The sequence below is a fragment of the Pelobates fuscus genome, chromosome 5 (genome assembly GCF_036172605.1).
Source record: "Pelobates fuscus isolate aPelFus1 chromosome 5, aPelFus1.pri, whole genome shotgun sequence".
Classification (NCBI taxonomy): domain Eukaryota; kingdom Metazoa; phylum Chordata; class Amphibia; order Anura; family Pelobatidae; genus Pelobates; species Pelobates fuscus.
In genome coordinates this window covers 140,206,131-140,223,086 of record NC_086321.1, presented here as the reverse complement: position 1 = coordinate 140,223,086, position 16,956 = coordinate 140,206,131, and the positions used below count along the sequence as shown (strand labels likewise).

The window sequence follows — 16,956 nt, the reverse complement described above, 5'->3', positions numbered from 1 at the left end:
TGTGCAGAATACAAAACATGTCGACGTTTCAGTCACAATAGACTTTTCTCAAGTCTATTGTGACTGAAACGTCTACATTTTTTGTATTCTGCACAATAAAGCAGTATTTATTTTGATATAATATTAAGACTCCAGAGTGCTCTCTACTTGGACGCTATACATTGGTCAGAGATTACTTGCACCGGAGCACAGAAAAGACCGGGAACATTGAGTGCTGGCTGGACCTGGGAAGATATATATATATATATATATATATATATATGTCATTTCATCCTGAGGAAGGTCCCTGTGCGGACCGAAACGTCGATTCATTTGTTTAATGGAATAAAGCACCTATATTGAAATTTGAAGTCTGTGAGTGCAGCCTACATTTTTGCAAATTGATATATAAAATTGATATATAATTGATATATCTATATATCTATCTATATATGGACTGATATATATAGATAAAATGAGTACCATTAAATTGGGTAATAGTAACAACCCCTGGATGTTGGGCTAAGGTAACATCCCCAGGACGTACTTGGAAACCAGAGTAATCTGAATGTACCTTTCCTGGTTAAATACTTTGTTATTATTATATATAGTATTATTATCCAATTGAAACCAGAGTCTTAGTTTTAGTAAATATAACATAAATAAGGAAATAGACAACAAAAACTACACACTTGTGTTTATTTAGTCTAAGCTTTACTTTGGTCTGCTGCAGTTCACTTTTATAAAGCGAACAAATAATTTCTTTCCTAGGTTTAAACATTTTTTTTTCAATGTATGGTCATGTTACCATTCCCTTTATATCTTAGCTATAGCTCTGGTTCAGAATGCACACAGCAGATAAGAGCTATTGTGTCTCTACAATGCACCCAGTCCTCCGGAAAGGGTAAATCAAAAATGGATAATGGTGTCTGTCATGGTGCCAGTTTATTCACAGTTCTTAGAGAAAAAAACTAAAAACTAAAATACCTATTTATGCATCAGGATCTCTCATTGCTTTACCTCTCTACCAGAGAGGGTTTCCGAGTATAAACGGATGAATGGGATATTCAGCAGAGCTCAGATGGCTGTAAGAAAGATTTTTCATTACAAAATCCATCCAAGTACTGTTATGTGTGTGGAGGATGTGTCAAGGAAAGCAGAAAGTTATTTTTCGTAAAAGTCCAAGAAGTTAATGAAAGTAATTCTGCGATGATTGGTTTTACAAAGTTGTGTAATACAAAGTACAACATTTATTTTTCTTTTCAGTTTAAATTGATATCCAGAGTGTCTTGGCACTTATTGTTAGAACTAAACCATATAGAGAGTTGTGTTGCTGTGGTGATACATTATGTTGACAAAAATAAACAATTACGTTTTAGACTAGGAACACAAAATAATTCCTATGCATGAACATTGTGGCTTTGGATGCATGAATATGGCCCCTGGTAGCAAACAATGGGACATATCTCACACTCAATGGGACCAATGAGTGAGACATATTCTGCCAAACATGTTTCCCTTCAGAGCCCAGAGACTTTTACTGATGACTGTTGAATAATTTTCTGGTCAGACTGCAGACAAATCAATCCGATTGGCTGAGTTGCTACTTTTGTCCCACGTATTCATCTTGGTCGGAGATGTGTTCATTCTGTTCCCATTCATCTAAAAGGCAGGAAATAAGATTTATTAGAGATATTCAAAGATATTCCCTGCAACATACTTGTCTCTCACATCTAAAATTTTAAAGGAAATATTAATATGTTAAAGTTTCATTTGTAAAAAAAAAAAATATTTTCTAATATACAAAAGTGATTTAAAAGTGATAATTGATTGATGTAACTTAAGATACATGCAGTGGAGGCTTGTACATAGAGGCACTTGAGTCAGAGTCCCAATAGTTTTTATGTGGGTTGAAAAAAAAAAAACAATTGCGGTTGTTTCAAAACACTAATATTCTTTTTCTGGAGGGGAGCTCACTCTACAGCTGCAAAGGTAATAAGGATTAGCATATATAAGTATCTCGATGCTTTAACCTTGTGCACACTATGTGCTGAGAGCTAATGGAGTAGTTGATATGTTTCATAACAGCAGCAATATGTAATTATTAGTTATCATGGAAGGGGCACTATTCAAGATGATATCATGTAAGGAAGAGCTAAGAGAGGGCTAGGAAGATAGCGAGAGAGAGAGCTGGAGCATTTTGCAGAGACATGTACTGGGTGAGGATCTCTGTATTACAGCTCTGTGTAAACCATGGCAGCGATCCTGGCTGTGCGGGATAGTTGTGGGATAGATGGCTTTCTCTTCATAGTGCCCAGCTTTGTGTGTTCTTTTTCTGCATTGTACTCAGCTCTGCCTGTTGTAATGGTATCTCTGTAATCTATCTAGCTCTGTGTAATATATCTCAGTTTTTTTCTCAGCTATGTTTGTTGAAATATTATCTCTGTATTTTACATAGTTACATGGGCTGAAAACGGCGAAAAAAAACGGCGAACGCGAATTTTCGCAAATGTTCGCGAACGGGCGAACCGGGCAAACCGCCATAGACTTCAATGGGCAGGCAGATTTTAAAACCCACAGGGACTCTTTCTGGCCACAATAGTGATGAAAAAAAATAAAAAAGGGTCCCCCCTCCCTGAGCAGGTGGGGGCCCTAAAGTAAAAAAAGGGGGGAGGACCTATTGTCCTCCCCCCTGGCCCCCACCCCTGAGCGGTGGGTGGGGGCACTAAGTACAAACTGGGGGGGGACCTATTGTCCTCCCCCTGGCCCCCACCCCTGAGTGGTGGGTGGGGGCCCTAAACAAAAATAAGTGGCGGGGACCTATTGTCCTCCCCCCTGGCCCCCACCCCTGAGCGGCGGGTGGGTGCCCTAAATACAAATGGGGGGGGACCTAATGTCCTCCCCCCTGGTCCCCAGCCCTAAACGGCAGGTGTGGACACTAAATACAAATGGGGGGGACCTATTCTCCTCCCCCCTGGCCCCCACCCCTGAGCGGTGGGTGGGGGCCCTAAACAAGAATAAGGGGGGACACCTAATGTCCTCCCCCCTGGCCCCCACCCCTGAGCGGTGGGTAGGGGCACTAAATACAAACTGGGGGGACTATTGTCCTCCCCCTGGCCCCCACCCCTGAGCGGTGGGTGGGGCCCTAAACAAAAATAAGGGGGGGGACCTATTGTCCTCCCCCCTGACTCCCACCCCTGAGCGGCGGGTTGGGGCCCTAAATACAAATGGGGGACCTATTGTCCTCTCCCCTGGCCCCCACCCCTGAGCGGTGGGTGGGGGCCCTAAACCCCCTGGCCCCCATCCCTGAGCGGTGGGTGAGGGCCCTAAATTAATTTTTAACCCCCCTCCCACCAGGTGACTAGGGGTTCCCAAACCCCTAGTCACCCCCTCCCCCAAAAAATAAACTCCTACCTACCCCCCTCACCCTAAAAATAAATAAAAATAAACTTACCATTCAATGTTTTCTTTCTTCTAAAATCTTCTTTTTTCAGCCCCAAAATAGGCCAAATAAATATCCATAATAACCGACGCAATTAAAAAAAAACAAACAAGCGCAAATAAAAAAAATCCATCTTCACCCGGCGAGGGCTCCGTGCAGACTGAGCTCTGCAGGGCGGGGGAAGGCTTATAATCAGGCTCTGCAATCAGGCTCAGAGCACTCAAGAAAACATTGAATGGTAAGTTTATTTTTATTTATTTTTACAGGTATTTAGTTAACAGTCCCCCCCTCATTATTTTTAGGGTGAGGGGGGTAGGTAGGAGATTATTTTTGGGGGGAGGGGGTGACTAGGGGTTTTTGGACCCCTAGTCACCTGGGGGAGGGGGGTTAAATATGTATTTAGGGCCCCCACCCGCCACTCAGGGGTGGGGGCCAGGGAGGAAGGACATTAGGTCCCCTCCCCAAATTGTATTTAGGGCCCCCACCCACCGCTCAGGGGTGGGGGCCAGGGGGGAGGACTTTAGGTCCCCCCCCTTATTTTTGTTTAGGGCCACGACACACTGCTCAGGGGTGGGGCCATGGGGAGGACATTAGGTCCCCCCCAATTTGTGTTTAGGGCCCCCACCCACTGCTCAGGGGTGGGGGCCAGGGGGAGGACATTAGGTTCCCCCCCAATTTGTATTTAGGGCCCCCACCCACTGCTCAGGGGTGGGGGCCAGGGGGAGGACATTAGGTCCCCCCCTTATTCTTGTTTAGGGCCCCCACCCACCACTCAGGGGTGGGGGCCAGGGGGAGGACATTAGGTCCCCCATGTGTGTTTAGGGCCCCCACCCACCGCTCAGGGGTGGGGGCCAGGGGGAGGACATTAGGTCCTCCCCCCAATTTGTATTTAGGGCCCCAACCCACCGCTCAGGGGTGGGGGCCAGGGGAGAGGACATTAGGTCGTCCCCCCCAATTTTTATTTAGGGCCCCCATCCACCGCTCAGGGGTGGGGGCCGGTGGGGAGGACAATAGGTCCTCCCCCCTTTGTTTACTTTAGGGCCCCCACCCGCCACTCAGGGGTGGGGGCCGTTGGGGAGGACAATAGGTCTTCCCCCCTTTTTTTACTTTAGGGCCCCCACCCGCTCAGGGAGGGGGGACCCTTTTTTATTTTGTTTTTTTGTTTTTTAACAGTGAGCAGCCACAGGCTGCTCACTGTTTAATAGACATGCCCCTACTCGCGGTATAGCGAGTAGGGGCATAATTTACTAATATTAAGTAATCTTTACTTAGTATTAGTAAATTTGGCTGAAAGACCAATTTAGGTATTTCAGCCTTTTAGTAGATAGCTCCCTAATACCGTCGGAATTGGGGAGTTATCTACTTATTCATTCCTGTCATTACACTGACTGGCTAAGTAACTTACATTTTATATGAATGTATGTTACTTGATTGTTGTAAGTGTTGCATTATCAGGGAGGATAATGTATAATAAACACAGGTTACTGGCTATGGGGAGGATAATGTATAATAAACACAGATTACTGGCTATGGGGGGATAATGTATAATAAACACAGGTTACTGGCTATGGGGGATAATGTATAATAAACACAGGTTACTGACTATGGGGGATACTGTATAATAAACACAGGTTACTGGCTATGGGAGGGATAATGTATAATAAACACAGGTTACTGGCTATGGGAGGATAATGTATAATAAACACAGGTTACTGGCTATGGGGAGGATAATGTATAATAAACACAGATTACTGGCTATGGGGGGATAATGTATAATAAACACAGGTTACTGGCTATGGGAGGATAATGTATAATAAACACAGGTTACTGGCTATGGGGAGGATAATGTATAATAAACACAGATTACTGGCTATGGGGGGATAATGTATAATAAACACAGGTTACTGGCTATGGGAGGATAATGTATAATAAACACAAACACAAAAAAAAATACAAAAAAAATGAATGCAGCTTCAGAATTAATCTAAATTGTATGCTGTCTATGAGGTGGGAGGGTCTGGGAGGGAGGGTCAGCTGCTGATTGGCTGGAATGTGTCTGCTGACTGTGAGGTACAGGGTCAAAGTTTACTCAATGATGACGAATAGGGGGCGGACCGAACATCGCATATGTTCGCCATCCGTGGTGAACGCGAACAAGCTATGTTCGCCAGGAACTATTCGCCAGCGAACCGTTCGGGACATCACTAGTGTTCATCAATGTTGGATGTTGATCCAAAAGAAGCAAAAAAAAACGAGTTTGAAGCACTTACAATTCTGCAACAAACTAGAAAAACAAATCCTGTTGACCCCAGAAAGGCAGTCAGATTTATCCCTGGATCAAGAAACTATTACCTCACAATTAAAAATGGAATAATATGTTTTTGCAAGTATGCATCTAGTTGCTGTTTAAACATCTGTACAGACTCTAATAAAACAACTTGTTCAGGCAGACAATTCAACATCCTTATTGTTCTTACTGTAAAAAAAAAAAAAATCTTTCCTTTGACTAAATCCCCTTTCTTCAAATCTAAATGCATGACCTCTTGTCCTATGTGGAGAGCCTTGCGGGATACCACTTACCACTTTTGTCCAGCTTGAAATAGCTTTTTTCTATTTTATGTATGTTATATGGTTGCATGTAACCTCTGGGAATAAATCACTGCCTAGTGGTTGCCTGCCTATTTCCAATTGAGGGTTATCTAATTCTAGATAACACAACAGAAACCACATATTCATTTTTTTCAACAGCAACCATAATAAGTGCAAACAATGAACAATATTTTATGTATAAACACTGAAATAGTTAAATGTTAAAGGTAAAAAAGCCAAGGTCTATGCAATCGCAACAATCATGAACAGTATAGAGTATGTACTGACCCCTAACATACTTATTCAATTAGAGCAGGGTTCTCCAAACTCTGGCCCTCCAGATGTTGCTGAACTACAACTCCCTTGATTCTCTGGCTATCTATTTCATTCAAAGAATCATGGGAGTTGATGTTTAGCAACACCTAAAGTGCCAGAGTTTGGAGGACCCTGCATTAAAGGAACACTAAACTGTTAGTTAGGAATACAAACTATAGTGTCCCTCTCCCTATTTAGCTGAGTGCCCCCACCCCCCAAAAAAATAATAATTTCAATAAAGTTTTTTATTTATCTTTTCTCAGCACAGAGACTTCCTTTGCACTGATTGTTGGTCTGGGTCCTTCAATAGAGGAGACAATGGATTTGTCCTAAGCATGTAACTTTATCCTTAACTTAAACCTTAACCATTTGGTTACGGAATCAACATTTGTACAATGTTATGAGTCTGCAAAGTGTAGTATTTTTCATCTAGAATGTATATGTATATAATAAATATTAACATTCCATACTCCACACTGCTCACCTTTCCTTCTCCCACTGTATCATAGAGGAGTTATGTCTTCCTCCAGCAATGGTCCATTCCAATGATACTCATAGAGGAGCATTGGGAACCTGATGCACTTTCGTAGTGAGCTCTACATGTACATTCAAGCTTGAACTCAATGCTTTTCAATGACTTCAAATGATCAAGCCAATTGCCATGTGACTGAGTTTTTTTCAGTTGTTGCAGCAGCATGACAGCCACTAGACACATGTTTAACCCTTCAAGTTAAACATTGCCATTTCTGCAAAACTGTAATGTTGTAACTCAATAAACCTATATATTAAAACTGAATAACTCAACAAAACCTATGTAGTGCAAACCTATGTGATAATAGGCTTCTGTAGAAACAAGACACATTATCCTAAAGATTAAAAGGGTCTTTGTAAAAATGCATATACATTAATATAGTTAATATATATAATGGCAGACATGTTTACTATGAGAAACTGCATGGACTAGTAACAAATAGGCAATAGATTTAAGATGATTTCAGTTTCTAGAGTTACAAGATTGTCACCTCCAGTCCCTGTAGTTATGGTCTTCTAAATTGGGAGTTATCAGTTGTGAATAGATATTGTTTGGCACGTGACTTACAACTAAGGTTGTAATGTTGAAAGATGCCAAAGAGGAACTGAAATGCTTGACATATATCCTATCTGAAACTGACTAGTACTATATTAAAAACAAAATCTCTAAATTTACATTTGTAAATGCTCAATCTTCCTTGGTAGTACATCTGTTAGCCTATATGGAGTAAAATGCTATTTTGCCTACTTTTAGAATATACAATTTGGTATAAAGAAACCTTTAATATTTCTTTCACGTTATGTACCCATGGTATAAAATGTCAGTAAGTAATAAATTGCCTTTGGTCAGCAGGATTTGAGACTATGTTTCAAATAAAATGTACTTACTTCCACAGCACTACAGTGCAGCCCCAGGCTGTACAGCTGTACTTACTATGTCAGAGTTGAAAGGTTTCACATTGATGTTGCGAATGGAGCTACTTGTGAGGGACCAGACCTTCGTTTTATGCTTGAACGCGGCTCTTACCTTCCAAGGAAACAATGTAGTGTCATTTTATGTTTACAGATTATAGTTCTGTGTGAAATATTTAGATATGGAGAATAATATTGTAATAGTACACATGAAACAAATGGGCATTTTAAATAAAGTACCAAAATTATTTAATAAATGACACAGAAAGACAGAAAGTTGGAGAGAGGCGTTCTTTTCAAACAGCGATAAGACACACAGATGGGTTTTACATTAGAAGTTATTTTAATGATATCATCCCATCTAGTTCAAGTCTTATCAAAACATACCAAAAGTCCACTAAAGTTAAAGAAAGTAATAACTATAAATCTGATGCACATTTGCATTGTTTCTCTAATAAATTAACCTTCTAAATGTATCTCAGGACATGCCTGGCACGTTGTGGGTCCTCAAGTCAAGAGAAAAAAAAAGAATAGGTGTGCCTTATAATAAGCAAGATTCTGACTACACACATTTTGACAACTTGGGAAAGAGGGACAGGTCAGGACAGTATAATGGTGCAAAGTAGGGAATGCAGTCAGATAGGCTCAAAAAGGGATATATGAATTGCAGATGAATTATGGCCAAGAAGGGGAATTGAACTATGGAGGTTTAACCCCTTATGGACCAAACTTCTGGAATAAAAGGGGATGTCATGTCATGTGTCCTTAAGGGGTTATAGAAGATATTTGTTAATTATGGGGTTTGTTCTAGGAATTTATGAAATTCACAGCCATGGCAGTTCAGTCAATGTGACAGGTTAGTTTAGGCTGCTAAAACTATAGTCAGTTGCAGTATTAAAATGTAGGGGCTAAAATATGTAGTCTTTTTGCATCATCTATGAAAATATATGCACTCATACTCCTTATTCCTTTTAAAAGTAGTCCGTTTATATGATATAATGAGACTGCAGGTAGATGAAATATTTTCATGAAACCATCTGTTAAAATATTTCTGTGACATGTTGAAAATCTGACATCTGCTTTAATTGAGCCTTCATCCATTATTATGCCTCTAGGGTTCTGTTCTGATCTATTATCGTGTATTTTAACAAACTGTGTATTTATGTAAATGCCATAAATTTTGTATAAGGGGAGAAGGTGCATAATGATGAAGTATAAAACAATACCTAGAGTGGAATAGAGTGATATTTTCACATACTTTGCTGACACTTACAAATGTTAATGGTATGCTAACATTTGCTAAGGAAGCTAGGGGCTAGAATTGAGTTTTTCTACCTCCTTGACCAGTTACTGTAAAATGACTCGGGTGTGAAATATCACATAGTCATAAAACAAGGCTATAAATCTTCCTACTATTTATGACAGAAAAGTTCTTGGTGTAATGAGGATTTTATAAATTAATGTGACATTGATATTATTAATGACTTTGAATGTCTAAGTACCTCTCCACCGTGACAAGTCAAGGGCACATTACATTTCACAAGTTACAGTGACAAAGCAAACTAGTAGTTAACCAGCAATATAATACCTTGTCATTTTGATACAATTTTTCCTTGCACTGTATAATATAAGATGTATTTAGTGAACGTAAAATTAATTCAGATTTTACAAGGCACTGGTAAGGTTGGTTGAGAAATACAGTTCTGGTTTCAATGCCTCTGAGACTAGAATTTAGAGGTTTGGAAACAAAAGCTCTTTTGCTAAAGCATTATTTATCGTACCAACAAGCATGACTGAGATTGCCCCTGTGAATTAAAATCACTCAGTGGCTCAGTCTGTCATAAAAGAAGCTACATTAACATGGCTGCCCCTTAGCTTGCCTGCAGCTTCTTATGAATGAAATGTATGAAGATATGAACTATTTTTTTTTTGTCTGTTCACTGTATGGAAATATCAGAGTTTTCTATTCACTAAACCAGCAAGTTGATGGCTTTTTAAATGCAATCAAGTTTAAAAAATATTTAGCATGAAAACATTTTTTCCACATTATATCTCAAATTTATATTTGCAGTTTGGTTGTCCAGCCTCGTGGTTACTTCACTAAATAATTTGTCAGGATTTATGATAACCAATGGCACCCAACAGTGATGTCCTTTTTCCTGCCTGATCTTTATTCTAGCTTTGGAACCTCTGGCTCATACTATACAAAATACAAACAATATAACAGGTATTTACACACCCTTTACTGAGCACAAGATTACCATTTGCAGATGGATTTTTGCTTTTTTCTTACAAACCAGGACATATCTCTACAATCTCTTTAGATTTATATGAGAAAGTATAACTTGTAAAAATAATGCCAGCAAGCCCTTTCACTGACAATGCCACGTTCAGTTTTCAGTGAACTAAAAAAAAAAAAATGTATATGAGAGTGGATTGCATTACTTACTTAGGAGTCAAACTTACTAGGACTTGGGGTCATCAGGTTCAAGAGAACCACATCAAACTCTTAACAGCTACCCTGGATACTATGACCACCTGGTCAAACTTGGAGTTATCCTGTTTAGGTAGAATAAATTCTATAAAAATAATGGTGCTCCCGACTATCTTATACCTCTTCCTCAATCCCCTAATCCTTCACTCCTTCTTTAGAGATTTCAGTTCCTCCTTAATCCACACATTTGGATATGTAGGCCATCAAGAATGCTACCCATATTATTTGACTTTCAACATCCCTGCCTGGGGTCCCAGAAATAAAGATACACAATGCGATTTTCATACTAGTACAAATGGCAATTGCTATCACACACCCACAAACTCTCCTACTCCACTGTGGTTGGGCTTGGAAAAGGATTGACTGATTGATGAATGATTGATGAATCAAAAAATAGAGTCTTACCACTGACCACATATACTATACAAGTGTGACAAAAACATATGCTGAAAAGAAACTTACCCTCTTTTGTTGAAACTCTTTAAACAAAACCTAAACCTTCTAATATGGTGAGCAGCCAAAATCACTAATATTTCGCAATTTTTAGACAATAAAAGCCCCAAAAGGTTCCTCATATTAGTTAGTGAATATAGAATTCCACAGAGTGCAATACCCAACTACCGCAGGGTCAAACACATCTATAAAACACAGATGGCTAATTTCACTAGAACACAGGAACATACAATATCTTACATTTGCAGATATTTTGATGAACACTTGGGAATGCTTTGTCTGATTTGCAAATATTTCCTCAGATGTACAAACAATTGTTGTTATGTTTTTTATAAAACCAATATAGAATAAATGGGAAAAATTATTTTGTCAGAGAACGCCGTTATTTTAAGGGATGTTGCTAAATTTCTGAATTTGTTGAATAAGTTTTTGAAAACTTTACTCATGTGGTTTTTAAGTATGGTGTAAGGATCTGATCCTGTAGATCCTTGAATATATTGAAGTAAATTAAAGATGATTGTAGTAGCTATACCAAATTATAAATTAGACAATCGTAAGTTGTATTATTACAGTAAACACAGTCTAAAAGACAGATGACAATAAATGACAAGAACTAGTACTCACTGTAAGTGATTAAATGTAGATTTGTTTTTTTAACTTACCTCGGAATTCAGTAGACAGTGAAATAAGAAGATAAAAAAGCCCTACAAGAGAGAGATGAAAAAGTGTTGTAGATGTTAGATTGTTTCTACAAAAGATGTATTGCATGTTGTGAATTTTTAGAACTGGGAAATTCTGAAAATATGGAGACGATGATGGCCAGAGCTTTGTTAGACAAAGTGAGAGAAAAGATACTATAAACACAGGGGCACATGCATGAATCAATTTCAGTATTTTATATGCATACAAACATTAGTGGGATCACTATGTACAAAAAAACAATAGTTGGCAAAAACAAAATTGTAGAAGCAAATCATCGTTAATTTCAGACTATATACAGAAAACCAAGTAGAGATGAGTCATATTGACACAGAATTAGCTTAGGCATTTTTTACATTTCATCTCATTCACTATGGACAGAGAACACATTAAGATAGGTACAAAAAAAGTCCAATATTTTTTTGTAATGCACAAAACAAAATGTATAACTTACTATAATGCTGTCAGGCTGGCATGTGTAAATACAATAGTGTGATACAGTAAATACAATATATCTTGCGCTAATAATAAATTAACTCACGAGATGATGTAGATAAAAGCGCTCATAGGGTGCCTCCCCTGATGGTGTGGGGGGCTAGTAATCTCCTTTCCGATACGGAATAGCTGAAAGGTACATGGGACTCCGAATAGGATCAAACTCCAATTATTTTTATTATATAAAAGGTGAAATAAACACCATTAAGATCAAATTTAGAAATGCGGTATTAGGTCCTACGCGTTTCGTTCAAAACATGAACTTCATCAGGGACCGCAATAAAAAATAACCACATACAATCTTACAAGCAGTAAAATCATACATCCTACTACCCCCTTAATACAATCCCTTTAAATAGGGCTAGTCCCAATGTCCAATTAATCAGTGCTGTAAGTGTTCCCAGTCTTCTCATTCTTCATTGGTCCTGGGACGGATCCTCTCAGCTGATAATGTTTTCGGCATCCAGATCAATCGAATTAAGCGCACTCAAATCAAAAACGAAACTGGAAGTGAGTACAATCTCCTACTTCCGCGTTCCATATACGTTCCAGATGCGTTCCACATGCGTTCCATCTGTATAACACTTTCATAGCAACAAGAAACAAGGTGCTTGTGCACATAAACGCAATACATGAGAAAAAACAAAGTGCTTATCTAAATAAAGAAAAACATTTATTAGTATATATAAAGAATTATATTGTCATTTCTAATGCTGTGTCTATGTGACCCACAGACTTGTATTATTTACACAATCTATATAAAATGACTCATATGACATCAGTGTATTAAACAACACTTATCTTTCTTTTTTAACACATTAAAAATTTATTAGTATATATAGAGAAATTATATTGTCATTTCTAATGCTGTGTCTATGTGACCCACAGACTTATATTATTTACACAATCTATATAAAGTGACTCATATGACATCAGTGTATTAAACAACACTTATCTTTCTTTTTTAACACATTGAAAATGTTCCCTCATTGGCAATAAACATATCCAATTTTATATTTATATTTTAATTAGTACACACATCTTTAAAGGAAAAGAAAGGAGATCTTATCCACCTCCACAGAAACTCCATACCAGGCAACAAAGTTATTCACATCAAAGATGAAATCATAGTGATATACCCTGCTAGCTCCACCATACCTATCCCTTTAAGTCTATAACAGGTAGATGGAATCTTCCCCTGAGTGGAACTGATATAGATTCTTTTAAGCAAACAAATAAGTTTGAATGACTATCTGTTCCTGTCCAAATTAGAGATGATTAAATTGCGTATACGCAGAAGTAAATTCACACTGACACATGGAGTTCAGGTTAAAAGAACTTTAATGGCATCTGGTTAAAAAGCGGGTATGCAGACCCTTTTAAAGGCAATATTACATCATCATAGAATATCAAGATAACAACAAATAAACATCATTAATTGGATTAGGTGTTAAGTGGTTAAGTCAATACCCTCCCATCAATATTATTAATTGGTCTAGGTGTTAAGTGGCTAGTTGGGCATCCTCCCATCATGGGATGTCGTCATCTTTGACACGGGAGTGGACATAAGATACAAGCGCCATTCTTGTTTAGCCAGAGGCTCGCTCGATGGGAGGGGGGATCTGGCAGCCAGCCATTTTGAGTACTTGGCACCATTTAGCTTCAAGGTTAGTTTCTCAGGCTTAGTGAATACACATTTTATTAGTACAGTTCTCATGATCTAACTATGGCATACAATGTTTCATACTACAGGAACTTGACTGTTCCGGTGCTGCTCATAACCTTCTAGAAAAGCATTTCCTTCTAATATTCTAAATACTGTTAGGAAAATGAATAATAGTCAATCAATAATAGGTAATTTAATAATTCTACAACAGTCCCCCCTATAAAATGTTAGTCACTAAAAGATAAACTATATATGTTAGTTCCAGAAGACATGTTAGCCCAAAGGCACAAAACCCTATGAAGTAACGGTTCTTAAAGTCTTTTTAGTTCTTCAGAGGGACATCATAAAATAGACAAGCTTACATTACCATATGGACCTGTGTTATCTGGAATATAGGCACAACAAGTCATGGTGACAGGTAGTATTTTACATACACCCCACTTCTCAGCTAGAATCATGTCTAAGGCCATTCTGTTCTGGAAGGTCATCTGGGATGTGGCCTGCGACTGTTCGGCCAAGCCCTGGAGGGCATCTCTGGTGTAGTTGACAAAACGTTGTTGGTTGTAATAGATATAATAAATGCAAATCAAAATATTATTAGCAGTGACGGTTGGGAAAATGGACTCAAACTTTTCTTTAACTGCAAAATCATCTGGTAACCCCCTTGGCACACCTATGGCATCAATATATATGTATATATGTGTCAAACTTCCCTTTAGAGGGGTGCTCCTTTTTTTGTTCTGAAGCATAAATGTGGTGTGTCAAGAGTACCTTGTCATGTATTATGTGTATGGACATAATAACCTTGGCTAGGGCACATTTACTTATTCATCATAGTATTAAACCTGTCCCACGCTACATCAGTGTACAACAGAGCAAAAATTAAATTCACTTTTTAGACCTGGCTATCTTTTGTGATCAGGGTCAGATTCATACTGAATGTTTTTTTAAACCAACAGATGGCAACGGATATGTTCATCAACAAAGTTGTCATCATAAGCCCTGGCTGAGGGGTATAGCGAGAAACCAATTCACCCGGCTTAAGCGTAATTGCTCCCAGCCTCAGGACTTTCATACCCAATCCTTTCATATTAAAAATAAACTTCTTGCTAGGGGCTATGATAAAAATAGCTTGGAAAAATAAATTTGATCTATTGGCCTCCTTGAGCGCAATACACTATTGGAGGAAAAAGTTCCTACAACTGGGGTTAACATTAATTTTAGATCAGCTTTTGTCACCCAGTATAATGTTGATCATTTCAAGATTAAGCAAAGCCTCAATGAATTTTGGCCGATTTTACAACAGGACCCAGTCTTAGGCAGTTCTTTATCTGACCGTCCAGCGGTGATTTTTAAAAAGAATAAAAATTTAACAAATATGCTAGCCACTGTCCGCTTTTTTCCTTTAGGGGGCTCATATGTATGGGTATTGAACATGTTCTCCCCTTCTTGCGTGGGGATGATAGGGTTAAGAGGTTATCTCAGAGGGAGACCTTTTGGATACATAGACTTAAGACCCTTGTTCCTATGGGTCTTAATGTAGGGATTGATTTGGTGTGTTTTTTGGACTGACCGTTTAGATCCCTATTTCTTCTATTCTATACCTGATTCCATCTACCTGTTATAGACTTAAAGGGATAGGTATGGTGGAGCTAGCAGGGTATATCACTATGATTTCATCTTTGATGTGAATAACTTTGTTGCCTGGTATGGAGTTTCTGTGGAGGTGGATAAGATCTCCTTTCTTTTCCTTTAAAGATGTGTGTACTAATTAAAATATAAATATAAAATTGGATATGTTTATTGCCAATGAGGGAACATTTTCAATGTGTTAAAAAAGAAAGATAAGTGTTGTTTAATACACTGATGTCATATGACTCATTTTATATAGATTGTGTAAATAATACAAGTCTGTGGGTCACATAGACACAGCATTAGAAATGACAATATAATTCTTTATATATACTAATACATTTTTTTCTTTATTAAGATAAGCACTTTGTTTTTTCTCATATATTGCGTTTATGTGCACAAGCACCTTGTTTCTTGTTGCTATGAATGTGTTATACAGATGGAACGCATGTGGAACGCATCTGGAACGTATATGGAACGCGGAAGTAGGAGATTGTACTCACTTCCAGTTTAGTTTTTGATTTGAGTGTGCTTAATTCGATTGATCTGGATGCCGAAAACATTATCAGCTGAGAGGATCTGTCCCAGGACCAATGAAGAATGAGAAGACTGGGAACACCTACAGCACTGATTAATTGGACATTGGGACTAGCCCTATTTAAAGGGATTGTATTAAGGGGGTAGTAGGATGTATGATTTTACTGCTTGTAAGATTGTATGTGGTTATTTTTTATTGCGGTCCCTGATGAAGTTCATGTTTTGAACGAAACGCGTAGGACCTAATACCGCATTTCTAAATTTGATCTTAATGGTGTTTATTTCACCTTTTATATAATAAAAATATTTGGAGTTTGATCCTATTCGGAGTCCCGTGTACCTTTCAGCTATTCCGTATCGGAAAGGAGATTACTAGCCCCCCACACCATCAGGGGAGGCACCCTATGAGTGCTTTTATCTACATCATCTCGTGAGTGCATTTATTATTAGCGCAAGATATATTGTATTTACTGTATCACACTATTGTGTTTTTTTTTTTTTTTTTTAATTCTTTATTTTTGTAGTGCATAAGCTTTGAACAGATGCATGAGAGGTACCCCAAAGGCAATCCTCCAGCCGATAATCAACAGTTGAACATAAGGATACATGTTAAGTCCAGCACATTTTTATATATGAAAATGGTAGATGTTGAACATTACATGCGTTCGTCGCTTTGGGTGCTTAGGTAATCTTGCTACAAGATGCTATAGCGTTTTATTATCTAGTTATGACGTTACTATGCTTGTCAGGAACTAATAGGTGCTTATAAGTTAAGCGTAGAAGTGATATTGTACAACATATTCAGGTACTTGCCTATAGACTATGTGTCGCTGTTGCACGTAATTTTAAAGGGTAAGTAGGATGGCTGCATGTTTTCCAACGTGACTATAGTGTGTGTAGAGCATTTTCAGCGGTAGACCTACTTGAGTATGTTGTTTAGCAAACTAGCGGGCATATAGGTGAGGGTGACGCTTTTAGGTGAGTTAGTACAGGCTTGACGTCAGCCTCTTAAGTAAAATTAGAGGGATGCGTCTCGGTTACAGTAGGTAAACATACAAGTGTATGGGTAATAGGCTGTCTTTGCCGGCTTCAACATTAGTATGAAAGAGAAGTTAGTCAATGGTTACTGTCAGTGGGCAAGCTAGGCAGAGCTACAGTGTGCACTAAAGAACAGTGAGGCAACAATGTGGGAACAACAATTTAGGAACCATG

The 16,956-nt window shown here is 38.5% G+C and overlaps 1 protein-coding gene across 1 annotated transcript in view; it reads right to left on the bottom strand.

Annotated features, from left to right (window-relative positions):
- Window positions 1-634: 634 nt before the first annotated feature.
- The window catches only part of ADGRD1 (adhesion G protein-coupled receptor D1), a 612,495-nt gene continuing 596,173 nt past the window's right edge, over window positions 635-16,956 (bottom strand). Inside the window, exons 24-26 of the mRNA XM_063457024.1 lie at window positions 11,378-11,419; window positions 7,791-7,883; window positions 635-1,641 (exon numbers count right to left, since the gene is read on the bottom strand). Of these exons, the coding sequence (XP_063313094.1) occupies window positions 1,546-1,641; window positions 7,791-7,883; window positions 11,378-11,419 (231 nt within the window). The 3' untranslated portion in view covers window positions 635-1,545. The remainder of the gene's footprint in view (window positions 1,642-7,790; window positions 7,884-11,377; window positions 11,420-16,956) is intronic.